The sequence below is a fragment of the Stegodyphus dumicola genome, chromosome 8, assembly GCF_044657685.1.
Source record: "Stegodyphus dumicola isolate Sdum_Otavi_A_Nest chromosome 8, ASM4465768v1".
In the NCBI taxonomy this organism is placed as follows: domain Eukaryota; kingdom Metazoa; phylum Arthropoda; class Arachnida; order Araneae; family Eresidae; genus Stegodyphus; species Stegodyphus dumicola.
The window spans coordinates 102,797,134-102,810,825 of NC_140775.1; the positions used below are offsets into that span (position 1 = coordinate 102,797,134).

The window sequence follows — 13,692 nt, forward strand, 5'->3', positions numbered from 1 at the left end:
GATAAGGTATAGTGCAAAACATTAAGTTTACGATTTACGATATATTTATAATTGGCAACCATGCCAGGATCGGAAGGCCAAACCAACGAGGAATCGAATATGGCGGTTCAGGAGCCACAAATCTCACACGTGGCAGTTAAAATTCCCCCTTTATGGAAAAAAAATGCTAAACTTTGGTTTATTCAAGTTGAAAGTAACTTTGCTTTAGCGAAGATTAGTAGCGATAGCACAAAATACAACCACGTGGTTTCTTCGATAGACCCTGAAACTCTTTCCGCAGTATCAGATATTTTATTTAATCCCCCAGCGACGGCTAAATATGATGCCCTTAAAGCTAGGTTAATAGTAGAATTCTCAGATTCGGAAAGCGAGCAAATACGCAGACTTATTTCCGAATTGCATTTAGAGGACGACAAACCATCTCACTTATTGAGTAAATTAGAGAATTAGGTGGAAACTTCGGCGAGTTCTCTTAGAAACCCTAACGATTCTGGTGCCCCCCTCGAGGAGCTTAAGGCCTTAAGGAGTGAAATCTCTGCCCTAAGTAAACAAGTCGAGCGACTCTCCCGCGGAAAAACGAGGAATAATTTTCCCTGGGATCAACATAACACAGCACGTAGTTTTTCGCGTGGGCATTCCCGAGAGCGTGTGAACAATTATTGTTATTTTCATTCGCGATTCGGTAATAATGCACGAAAATGTAGAGCACCTTGTTCCTTTTCTCAGAACACTACATCCCATGAAAACTAGTAGTAGCGGCTGTCGATCGAAATTCATCGGCAGTCGCGCATTCATGTCGTTTACATGTTTACAATAACAGATTAAATTTAAACTTTTTGATCGATTCGGGCTCGGATGTTTCATGTGTGACACCGACTTCTAAGTTTAAGAAAATGCATCCTGATTCGCTTCAATTATTTGCCGCGAATAATTCCAGAATTTCTACGTATGGAACAAAATTGTTAACTGTGAATTTAGGACTTAGACGAAACTTTTCTTGGAAGTTTTTAATCGCCGATGTACCAGTGCCTATAATAGGAGCCGACTTTTTAAGGCATTTTGATCTTTTAATCGATTTAAAACGAGGTAGGCTTATCGATAATACTACGAAATTAACTCGTATTGGTTCTCTTTCCGATTCTAAAAATTATTTTTCGGTTAATATCTGGTGATTCACCATATCACAGAATCTTGAAAGACTTTCCGGAAGTACTGAAGTTAAAATCCGATTCGGGTAGAGTAAAGCATAGTACGGTTCATTACATCGAAACAAACGGTCCTCCTGTGCACAGTAAACCGCGTAGGTTAAGCCCTAAGTTATACGAAGCAGTAAAAAAAGAATTTCAATTTATGATAGATCAAGGTATTTGTAGACCATCAAAATCAGCATGGTCATCACCTCTTCATGTAGTTTCTAAAAGTTCGGGCGACATACGGCCAGTAGGAGACTACCGAAAACTAAACGCGTGCTACGCTTAGCGGAAAGACAATTTTTTCAAAAATTGATATCGTTCGGGCATATCATCATATACCAGTCCATCCAGATCATATACCGAAAACTGCAGTTTGCACCCCATTTGGTCTTTTCGAATTTCCGTTTTTAAATTTCGGACTGTGCGGAGCAGCTCAAACCTTTCAAAGGTTTATGAACGAAATGCTTGGAGATCTAAAATTCGCCTACGTCTACTTAGATGATATTTTGATATTTAGTGATACGGAAGATGAGCATAAATCTCACCTACGTACTGTTTTTGAAAGATTAACTTCATATGGATTGACAATTAACGCTTCGAAATGTGTTTTCGGCGTTCCGGAAATATCTTTTTTAGGCCATATAATCAATAAAGATGGTACCAAGCCTCTGACGAACAAAGTGGAACCGATACTTAACTACCCACTTCCCAAAACGGTAAAAGATTTGCAGAGATTTTTAGGATTTTTAAATTTTTACCGTCGATTTTTACCCAACGTAGCCCAGAATCAAATACATTTAACTTCGTATTTAAAAGGGGCTAAGAAAAATGATAAGACAATCCTGAATTTGTCTGAGGAAGCGCGGAGTGAATTTCAAAAGTGCAAACAGCTAATCGCTAATGCTGTTCTTTTGGCACACCCGAAGAAAGATGCCCAGTTGGTTTTACAGGTTGATGCGTCAGACTTCGCGATCGGTGGAACGCTATCACAAATAGTTGATAGAAATTTACAGCCTCTCGCATTTTTCTCACGAAAGCTTTCGCAGGCGGAAAGGAACTATAGTGCGTATGATCGAGAGCTATTGGCAGCTTATGCTGCTATTAGGCATTTTAAGCATATGTTGGAAGCACGGAACTTTTCTTTAATCACCGATCACAAACCGCTCACGAATGCATTCCGACAGCGTTTGGATAAGTGTTCACCTCGTCAGGCTAGGCAGTTAGACTTTATCTCACAATTCACCACTGAAATTCGCCATATAAAAGGTTCGGAGAATATCGCTGCCGACGTACTTTCGCGTATAGAAGCAATAAGCATGCATAACCCTATCGACTATGAGGAAATCGCTAAAATGCAAGAAATCGACCCAGAATTACAAACATTGCTTAAAGAGTCAAAAGTTCTACATCTCAAAAAACTTACCTTACCGATATATTGTGATGTGTCAACAGGTAACGCCCGCCCTTACATTCCTCCGGCATTCCGTGAGAAAGTTTTTGCCACCTTGCACAATTTGTCTCACCCCAGCATTCGCGCATCAACAAAGTTAGTATGTTCACGGTTTGTATGGTCTTCCATCCGCAAAGATTGCGCGAAATGGGCACGGCAGTGCATTCCGTGCCAGAAAGCAAAAGTAAGCAGGCATACTAGAACCCCGTTAATGAAGTTTCCAGACCAATCACAGAGGTTTGATCACGTCCACCTTGACCTTGTTGGTCGCCTACCTCCTTCTCAAAATAATTATTACTGTCTAACTATGATAGATAGATTTACTAGATGGCCCGAAGGAGTACCCATACCAGACATAACAGCACGCACAGTAGCACAGGCTTTCTATGACCACTGGATTACTCGATTTGGTTGTCCGACTGTTATTACTACCGACCAAGGGCGACAGTTTGAAAGCGGCTTATTTCGAGCCCTTTCCCAATTATTGGGAATGAAGAGGATCAGGACGTCTCCGTACCACCCACGGGCGAATGGACTGATCGAGGAATTCCACCGTCCTTTGAAAGCTGCCTTAAAAGCGCACGATACCAGTGACTGGGTGGCTGCCCTTCCAACGCTGCTGATGGGTTTCCGCGCCGCTCTCAAAGAGGACATAGGAGCAACCACTTCTGAACTGGTGTATGGAAAGACTATCCGTCTCCCAGGAGAATTTTTCAATCCGACACCTCCGGATGCGTCCCCCAAACAGTTTGTGGAGGATTTAAAATCTCACTTTGCCAGTGTCCGCCCGACCACGACTTCTAGCCACGGCCAGCTAACATGTTTCATTAATCCACGCCTTCACAAGTCCACATATGTGTTTGTTCGACACGACGGAGTTAGAAAACCACTTCAAACTCCTTATGATGGACCATTTAAGGTGCTAGAAAGACAAGATAAAACGTTTGATCTCGAAATAAAAGGGACTAAGCAAACGATCTCCATAGATAGACTGAAACCCGCTTTTGTAACCATGGACTCTTCTCAAGTTGCTTCCAAGAGTGTGAAAAAAACTTCGGACATTTGTATCACCCGTTCTGGACGATTAATCCGACCCCCGCATCGGTATGTCACATTTCGTTGACACTGCGGAGGGAGTATGCAGCGGCAGCGCCAAACAGGCGATACGGACTTAAAAACTGTACAGAAAAGCGCCAATTGGCGAAACAGTAAACCCGTTTGGCAAACCTACAGGCTGACGGGGAGAGAAGATTTTTCCCCGGCAGTCAAGTGGAACTACTTCAACAAATGTGTGCGTCTCTGCTTCGCCGAGATATGTGAACTTGTGTACTCGCATCTGTACTGTGCTCTGAATTTCTTAAGCCGTTATAATGTACCCGGCAACTGTTACTTTTCCTTATTAAATTTGATTATTAATTGTAACATGTCTATCTTAACTAAGATTTCGGCTTTCCTAGTTAATGTTAGGGATATTTTCGTATGCACGTGTTACTCACACGTACATCAATACAATTGGCAGATCGCAGTGAACTCACGAAAATCTAAGGCGATCTTTTATCCGGAAAAGTAGCTTGGATAAATATGCAAATAATTTCTACATTTTTGATGAAACAATGATTTGGAATAAAAATCTGTCTTAGTCTACTGCCTTGACAGCAAACTAACCTTCAAAAATCACTTTAAAAAGCCAAACAAATTCAATTATAAAATTGCCAATATAGGACCTCACCTGGATTGGAACAGTGAACTCCACCGGAAGAGTAGTCATTCCTTACAAACTATGTCTTAAACCTGCACTTCTGTATGCTTTTATTTTTGTGGAGTTATGCGCCCAAAACACACGTTTACAAAATTAAAATACTTCTGACAAATTACACAGGCATGCACTTTGGTTCATTAAAAACGCAGTTACCATAAAGACCCCTAAACTGAGTGCATGAATAATTGTATACTGCCCCCCCCCTCGAAAAAAAAAAGACCTATTAACTTTCCCATGAAACATGACCCGAACTTCAAAAACGCAATTTAAAAAAAAAAAAAAAACTAACGTCCGGCTAATAGCATTGTTACTTAATATTCCCACCTAATTTTTATTAAATTTGTTTGCTACTAGATGGCGCCATGACATGAACCGTCGATTTCAAACCGGAATTAGAGGCCAGTTATGATATTTTCTTGTTACCAGGCCACTAAGAACTTGATTGTTTTTCTCTACGAATGAAATTCTGCTCAAGCTTTATATTTCACAAGATGCAAAGGAGGCTTCGCTTCTGTTACTTTACGTATGCTGAAGTCTATTTGGAAGCGGGATGTCAAGGCTGAATTAAAAATGAGGGAAGCGGCGTTTCAACGCCTTCAATTCTTCGGAACATGTATATGATATTCATTTATGGAGTGTCCTAAAACCTAAAGTTCTACCCTCTTTCTTGTGAATGCCCAGTCGGTAATCATTAGAGAATAAGTTAGCAATCTTAAGAGAATAAGTTTGTGATAATCGGTAACATTTTACAAACTTAGTTTCCGATTTGCATGCTTATTTCTGATTTTTTTTTTTTTTTTTTTTTCTAAATTTTTTTAAGAGTTTTCAGCGAATATTTCCATTTTTCTGGGTAACCATCCTTATGCGATTAACGCAATGGCAAGGACCTAATCCGGCGTCGGTTTGAACTATTCTATCTTGAAACGCATTTTAAATTATTAAAAAAATTCGCCGCCAAACCCGCGATGAACATTACTTTCTAGATTCCGTTAAACATCTCGAATTATTTACGTCACCCACTGGAACATTAAAAGTGGCCATCAAATTACAGAAATCGCTGTTGTCATTTTCAAAAATGGAAGGCAGTCTCATTCACAGAAGAAATGAAAAGATTTCGGATTCCGACGAGAGAAGTAAGTTCGATTACATTACGCAAGTATTTTTGCCGTGTTCAGTTCGTTTGCTCGAAACAAACGCTGGATGACGCCACTAAACAAATATCGCTTATCGTAGCTTGTTCTTAATGAATATGAAATGGGAGGATTTATTCGAGATTGTTTTCTCATGTTCATTTACGTGTGAAATATTCTTTTAGGCAAATATTAGCTACACTTAGACTTTTTTAATTTTCTGGCTTCTTGTTAAGTTGAGCTTTTTTCTGAGAATATGTTCTGGAAAGTAATATTCAGAATGATAAAATTATTTATTTTGAATGATTACTACCGAAGCACAATAAAAATAATACACTTTTAATGTCTAATATCACTTGCCTATTTTTGATCGGATGTGGCTAATAACAATAAAAGATTTCTGAATCGTTTTCAAACAGCGAAACGCAGTAGGAATTGGCGTAGGTGTAGGACTATTCATGTAAACGATTAGTGCACCATTTCGGAAAATTGTACATCAAAACCACATTGTTTAGACGGAAGCAAATTATTTAATGGAAATAATTTAGGTGGAAGCTTGTAGCTATTTCTGTTTTGTTATTGGTATCCGTTCATTTGCCGATTTTTCAGCGTTCTTCCATTTTTTACAATACTTTCTTAGATGATAAAATTTTGCTGTTTTGTTTCGGAAGAAATCTATAAACTTGCTGAACTATTGTTTGTTTTGTCATCATCAACTGAATAAACTAGCTGAAGTCTAGTGGTAGTGATGAGTTGTTTGGAATGGGCATGTATTCACGAATGAATGCTTTTAAATCGAAAAACACATTTTTCTTTCAATTTTTTGAAATTTTTAAGGCTTGTAAAAAACAATGCTATTTGAAATTAAATTCTAATTTTGTAGTTGTTCAATAATTAAGCTTATACAGGATGGTATAAAATAAAATAGAGAAACTTTGCCAATATATGAACCCCAGCGGTGTATCCGCTCAACTGTGTCCACCAGCTGCGGAGAGGTAAAGTCGCTGAACACTGATAGTTCTGCCTGGCATTTAAATTCCTGAAAACGTGCTGGCTGCATAGACGTTTGTGAGTTTTTCCCCATGTGTAACATGTATATAATCCAGTTTGCTTTAGAAAGTCCTTCACGAAGGCATCCCTTCCCTAACGCAGATAGCCCTCGAGTGTTTGGCCATAATTAAATAAACTAAACCTATCCTAAAATATTAAATGGCAGGTATTGTTATTTGAAGATGTACCTTCGATGATGATTTAAACAATAGAGTTCTCACGATTGTAGTTACAGTCAGAACTTTTCGAAATTCTTGATTACCAACACCAACTTTATTCCTGCGCAAATTCTTCAGCTTTCTGGGCGTAAAACATATGTGCAAAAGAGCATTGCAAAGGACGAAATACAGCACAAGAAGGGAAAACAGGTTTTTATTGCATCAATTTATCTGAAAAATATTTGGCAACGAAAATAAAATTTACAGGTGGTTATTGCTTCATTTTACTAAAAATTGTGTGTCGATGAAAATAAGTTTTACAGTATAATAAAATATAAGTATATAAATTTTATTTGTGTTACTTCATAAAAGATTTATTTAATGCAATAATATTTCTTTTGTGTTACCGGTGCCATCCGTGAACTTCCTACTGATCACAAAATGATGTCTCTTCTCCGCACCAATGAACAATAAGTTGTTTGTAGCTGAGAACGATATTTTTAAAATTATCAGCACATAATAAGGAATGTTCATTCAGGGAATTTTGGTTAGATTTTATGCAGTTGCGAAATCGCTCATTGTGTAATTATTCTAAAGAGAGTTTGATCTATTAAAGACTGAAGACTATTTGAATGGCCTGCATATCTTATGCCAAATATTATTCATTACTTACAATGTACTCCATTTTTAATTTTAGAATAAGACGGCCAAGAGTATTTATTCAACGACATCTTACGGTCGGTAGGAAGTTCACGGATCGCACCGAAAACACGAAAGCATTAAATAAAAATTATATAATAAAAATAAAATTTATATATGTATATATTTTATTTTTATCATTACTATATAAATTTTATTTTTCTTAACAAACATTTTTTAAATTGGAACATTAAGCGCCTATAAATTTTATTTTCGTTGACAAATATTTTTTAGGTAAAATGGCGCAGTAAACGCCTGTTCTTCTGCATGAGTACCAGTCATATTCTTAAAATATATTCAAACACAGATAAGCACCACGCATTAGCAAGTGGGTAGTACGGAGGCGAGGCAACTTTGAAACGCATCTAAGGCGGAAGCTTGACTCAGAATGATTTCGTTTTGATTTACTTTATTTTGATTGCTTAACACGTTCGCTGCCGTCTACAAGACTGCTTCTCCTGCAAGTATATCCGCGGAGCAGACCATTCGCCAGGTTCAAATCCGGGTCGAACTACCAGGGTTTAGCTGTCTTCACCATGCGACCACTAGATGGCTATAGTCAGTGAGAGAATTAAAAAAAAAAAAAAAAAATGCATTATTAACTTCGCAACCCGCATTCAGCATTTGTTTGTTGCATAGGTTGGTTTGGTTTATGTAATTATAACAAAGTAATTCAGGGCTATCTGTCTAAGGGGAGAGGTGCCTTCATGGAGTACTTTCTAAGGAAACCTAGCTCGTATCCACGCTGCACGTAGCGAATTCATGAAAACGCGCATGCTGCAGTTCGCTCGCATGGAATCGAAGTCAGGTCGAAATATGAGTGTTTAGCAACTACAAAAATTAATAAAGGTTAGAAATCTGACGGACCGCTGGTGAGCCTATTGTATAGAAGTTATGCCTCACATTGGATTTCTGTTAAATTTTTTACTTGGTTAAAAATGAACTATGCATACATGTTAACTTAATCAGCTGATGTAAATAAAATAGCGTAATCAAAATATTTCTGTGTAGCATAATTTTCATCCTAGTTTTCGAACATATATAATATCTGTATTTAAAACTGAGATTGATTCAATGAATGTTATAAATTTAATATTAAAGGTTTTATATTTTGTCTTCTAACATTTGGGTGAAGAAAGTAAAAGAAAATATGAATCAATAAAGATCTTTTAAAAAATGTTTGTATTTATAAAATGTATATCCTTTTAAGGTGAGTCAACTCCAGCAGCGAACTATTCATTTTTAAGGGTAAAAAAGGATTTATAATAAAATAAAAGCAGCGAACTATTCATTTTTAAGGGTAAGAAATGATTTATAATAAAATAATTTATTGTTTTATTTTATATTCAAACGAAAGTACGCTATATTTGAATGATATGTATTTACATTGGCAGTGAATAAGGTACACAAATATTTTACCCACGTTCAAATCCCGGCGAATACGCTAGCATGAGTATTTTCGTAATTGAGCATTTGTGTAATGTGAATCGAGGCAGTTTTTCCTTAAATTCCTCCATGGTAGCACTTTTTTATGTGAGATAGATAGCCTTCTCATATTTGGCCTTAATTAATTAACCAGACAATTAGAAATGCGCAAGTATTGATAATAATGGTTTCGATGTGTATTCAATGAAGCAGTTTGATTATAAAATCTGAAGAAAGTATTTAATTGAAAATTTAATTTTATTTGAGGTTACGTACTTCTTTTAATCCCACCTTTTTAAAGTCCATCTTTTTACGTAAAATGTAAAGTTGAGCACATTTTTTTGGGAAGGGGTGCGGCAAATTTGGCAATATTTCTAGAATTTTCCCCTCTGCGTAGAGAAATTTCATCATATACCTACACTTTTTGTAGGTGCTTGCGAAATTTTCTAAATTTTAAGCATATTTATTTTAATTGGCAATAAAAGGAAACTATTCATACTCATTTTTCATACCCTGTAGCATTTAAATAATGTTTTTTACCAACGAATTTTCGCGATCAGCATTTTCATTTCTGTCTTTCTGAACGTAGTTTGTCATAAATAATCAATTTTGGCTGTCCTAAATAAAAACCATTTTTCACAAGCATTAATAATGCTATGCTTTCTCCGTTGGTTTTTACAGATGGTCCATTTTGTTTTTCCAGGGGACATTTTTATTATCGTAAAAGTATATGCAACACTTTCATTGGAACATATGCAGATTTTTCCGCCCATATGCATATTAGTTAGTATGCAGTATATTCATATTCTCTTTTTATATAACGCTTATATACTTTATCGAGTGCATTTTTATTTATAATTAGCAGCTTCGCTGCCAGCCTTCGTCTGACTTTTAAATGTGTCAGGAAAATGCCTGAGGGGAACACCAAACGTTAAATTTTTAAAAACTGCGTAGAATTTTACTCTGCAGAAAAACTTCATAAAAAATTATTACGTATAACAAAATTACAATGAAATAAGCAATATCCCTTAATACAAATATTAATTATCATAATAAATTAACCAACTTCCCTTTTGGCAAAATCTTAAGAACTCAAATGGTATAAAGGAGGTTAAGAACTCATTTTCCTAAAAAAATCACTCAAAACTTTTCAACATCTTAAAAACAGTGAAATGAACAATAAATAACATAAAAGAATACAAAAAACAAAAAATTCTGAAAAGCAAAGTATAATTAATGATATTTTATCTTATATTTTCAAGAGAAAAAATATTACAATGAAATAAGCTATATCCCTTTACAAATATTAATTATTCTAATAAAAAATTAACCAACTTTCCGTTGAAGAAAAAAAAAATCATACAAAACTTTTCAATATCTTATAAACAGTGAAATAAGCAAAAAATAACATGAAAGAAACTCAAAAAAAAAAAAAAAAAAAAAAAAAAAAAGTCCGCGCACAATTTTACTCTGCAGAACAACTTTATAAAGAACATCAATAAAAATTTATTATATATATAAAAAAATGACAATGAAATATGCCAATCTCTTAAAAACAGTGACATAAGAAATACGATGAAAAATTGTTGCCAAACCCATATTTCTAAAAGAATGAAACTATTCAAAATGATGCGATTTCATCAAAAATCTATCAACAACAATAAGATAGGAAAATTGTTGCCAAACTCACATTTTTAAAGATGTGAGAAGTGTACTCGGAAGCTTCATTTAAAATTTTTTTAGAAATACAAAATATTATCATTTTTCCTAAATTCTTTTTGTAAAAGCAGTAGCAAGGATGAAAGTTTAACGTGTCCAAAAATCAAAGAAAAATAAACTGTACATTTTAAAATATAAACGTTTTTAGAAAAAATCCCGTTGAGAAGGTGTTAAGCTCACTTTGTTAAATAAATTCGTATTTAATCGATTTATTGAAACACGAAATTTATTTTAAGTTCGTAAAATAGCCAAGTGCCTAAATTTCATGATGATGTGAAAATGGAGTGCATAGAGTAAAATCTCGCTTTCCTATAGCCCATTATGTCTAAAAATGACGCGATTTCGTCACAAAACATAAAATAAAAATAATTCGAATTCGAATTTCGAAAAAATCGCTTCGAGGTGCACTGGCTCTTGCACCTATGTACCAAATTTCGTAGCCGTGGGTCTATTAGCTTACGCGCAGCGCGAACGAAAGACACACACACACAAAGAGACAGACTCTTTCTTTTATTATATGTATAGAGATAACAAAAATAGCTGTGAGAGCGGTTTGGAAGACTAAGGAGAGTCAGATGAAGAGTGTATAAGTTTTTCTCCCGCTTTCTTAGCGTGCCTTCGTGGTGTAGTGGTTCTGCACGCTAAGCCGGTATTCCAGAGGTCCGTGGTTCGATTCCCGCGAAGGCAGTTGCTAATATTTCATCTCTCTGGCTTTTCCAATTAACCTAATGTCTCTACAAGTGTGACGTAAAAAACGGTACACATGCCTTAAAATACACCTCCCAGTTAAAAAAATTCATGATAATTATTGATGACATTGAATGATGTAGTATTGTCAGTGGGTTTAATGTTCACGTGAAAAAAAATGCTTTGAATGCAGATTTTCAAACAAACCCGTGTAATCGATTATTTTCAATAAATTTCTATAAGTAGGTACATTTTTACAAAAATGTTTCATACATTTTTGTAATAATTAAACTTTTTTAACTAAGGATATTCATTAATTTAAAATTCACATAAATACCTGTGTTTAACTAAGGATATTCATTAATTTAAAATTCACATAAATACCTGTGACTTTGTTACTTAGATATCATTAATTTTTAGCTTGATACAACATGAATTTACGATTAAATTACTTTTTATTAATACACCATTTGAAGGAAGACGCCTTTTATTTAAGGGACAAAATGTATCGTGGACATCCTTTATTAGGAGGTACTACTGTATATATTATACTTATTATTATTATTTATAATAATTTTGGATATAACATTCACTGTTTGTATACTAGACGACTTTCCTGTTTGATATTGACCAAATCTAAATCTGTTAAAATTCCTATTAAAGAAAAATACGAAGTAATTTTTGTATGTTTGTATGCATATCTCAACAAATTCATGATAAAGAAATTTGCATCGTACAAAATGAAATTTTGAATTAATGGAAAAACTATATTAATAATTCTACTTGTGGCACTAGTAAAATCTTCCGATTTTGTATCCTAAAAAAATTCTTAAATAACCTTCCCTGGGAAGGAAGAAAGATGTATGTAACACAACTAAAATTCAAAATATCTTGTTTGAAACCTATAGGAGCATTAAAGTTGTTAATTAAAAGCATAATTTTCCCACATTTGATTTAAGTTCCTAATTAGTTGGTGAACATCAGTATTTAAGTAATTTTTTAAACAGATAATGAATGATTATTTATTACTACAGTAATAAGGCACTTATATATTCAGTCATTGAATTACAATGCGCTTTTAAATTGGTAAACAAATGCGGCAAATCTAGTTTCTGCTATTTTCTTTTCTGAATATTCGAATGGTATATTAGCATATAAAATATCGATACAATAGTAAAATTCGAAAAAAAAATTCCATTAGACGGAATTCTTTATAGTATGCCTCATTCAACGTATTCATGTTTAAATGCCTGACTGGAATGCAGAGAAATTTAAAAATGCTTTTCTTTTAGGTATTTTAGAGCAAGAAAACGTGCACGGTAAATATAATCTTCATTTTGTAAAATGATATGTACCAGTAAATTCTATATATGCACTAGTAAGTTTGCATATACAACATAACGAAACATATTTTATGCGTAGGGCGTACACCAAGTTCAGGAAATTTATTATAAGTACGAAATGAATGCCATAGACAAACAATGGCTTTTAATATAAATTGAATTTCTTATTTTCTGTTGTGGATTACATTTTACGGCATTAACGACTTTGGCTGTAAAACTGAAATATGTGCGCATAACTGATATGCGGTCACACTTGTCCATATTTCTTTTAAGGCTGAAGAGCCTAGACGAGCGGAGCGGCAATTGCAGCCTCAACTCTCCGTGGGCATGCTTTCGGGAAGTCTTTGACTGTTATTCGAATTTTCTTCCACTCGCCTAGGAGAAGACATGCAAGTTCCTTCAGCCGATATTGGACGGTTGTTGCACCTCATAATTCGGCTATCCAACTCGTCTTAAAGGTTCTCGATAGCGTTCAGGTCTGGGCTATGGGCAGGTCAATTCATTCGGTTAAGCCCATTGTCAATATACCAGTTCATGGTGGAACTCGCAACACAACAGCTGAAGATGTCCTGAAAGTAACATAGGTCCAACATGTAAAACTGCTACAACTTAGGAAGCGCATTGTCATGCAGAATAGTGCAGCCGGCATCGGTGTCGCGTTTACCATCAATTTGGACAAAGGGTTCAGGTCATACTAGGCGAAACACGCCTTGATCATAATTTCACCTCCGCTGAAATTTAGTGTGGGCTCTGGCAGGAGGTGTTCTTTAGGCAGACGCCAGACGCGGACCTTGCCATCTGAATGGTAGAAGGTGAACCTTGCTTTGTTGCTCCATAGAACTCGTTCCCATTGTCGGCGTGCTTTGCACCACATTAACCAAGGAGCGCTGTTGGACTTGGTGATGCTTTCGGCATCAAAGGCTTATGGGCAGCAGCGCGATCATGAAAAGCAGACAGATCGGCTTTCTTGCAGACGTTATTTATCGAAACAACACTCCCGGTTGTCTGTTGAAACTCTTAGATTATGTGGGTTATCGCTTGGGTGCGGTTCTATCCAATTTCTCTGGACAACAAAACAG

General features: G+C 35.6%; 1 protein-coding gene across 4 annotated transcripts in view; it reads left to right on the plus strand.

Moving 5' to 3' along the window:
- Positions 1-13,692, plus strand: part of LOC118199028 (transmembrane ascorbate-dependent reductase CYB561-like) — an 80,255-nt gene that overhangs the window by 50,212 nt on the left and 16,351 nt on the right. The window contains exon 2 of one of the 4 annotated variants that reach the window (XM_085822197.1): positions 8,650-8,739. The exons of 2 other annotated variants lie outside the window; for them this stretch is intronic. Coding sequence is in view for 1 of the 2 variants with exons in the window: in XM_035370807.2 (XP_035226698.1) it covers positions 5,478-5,535 (58 nt within the window). In the remaining variant the exon portion in view is untranslated. Of the gene's footprint in view, positions 1-5,382; positions 5,536-8,649; positions 8,740-13,692 lie in introns of those variants that run through there. One more of the 4 variants, XM_035370807.2, reaches the window with a different exon arrangement.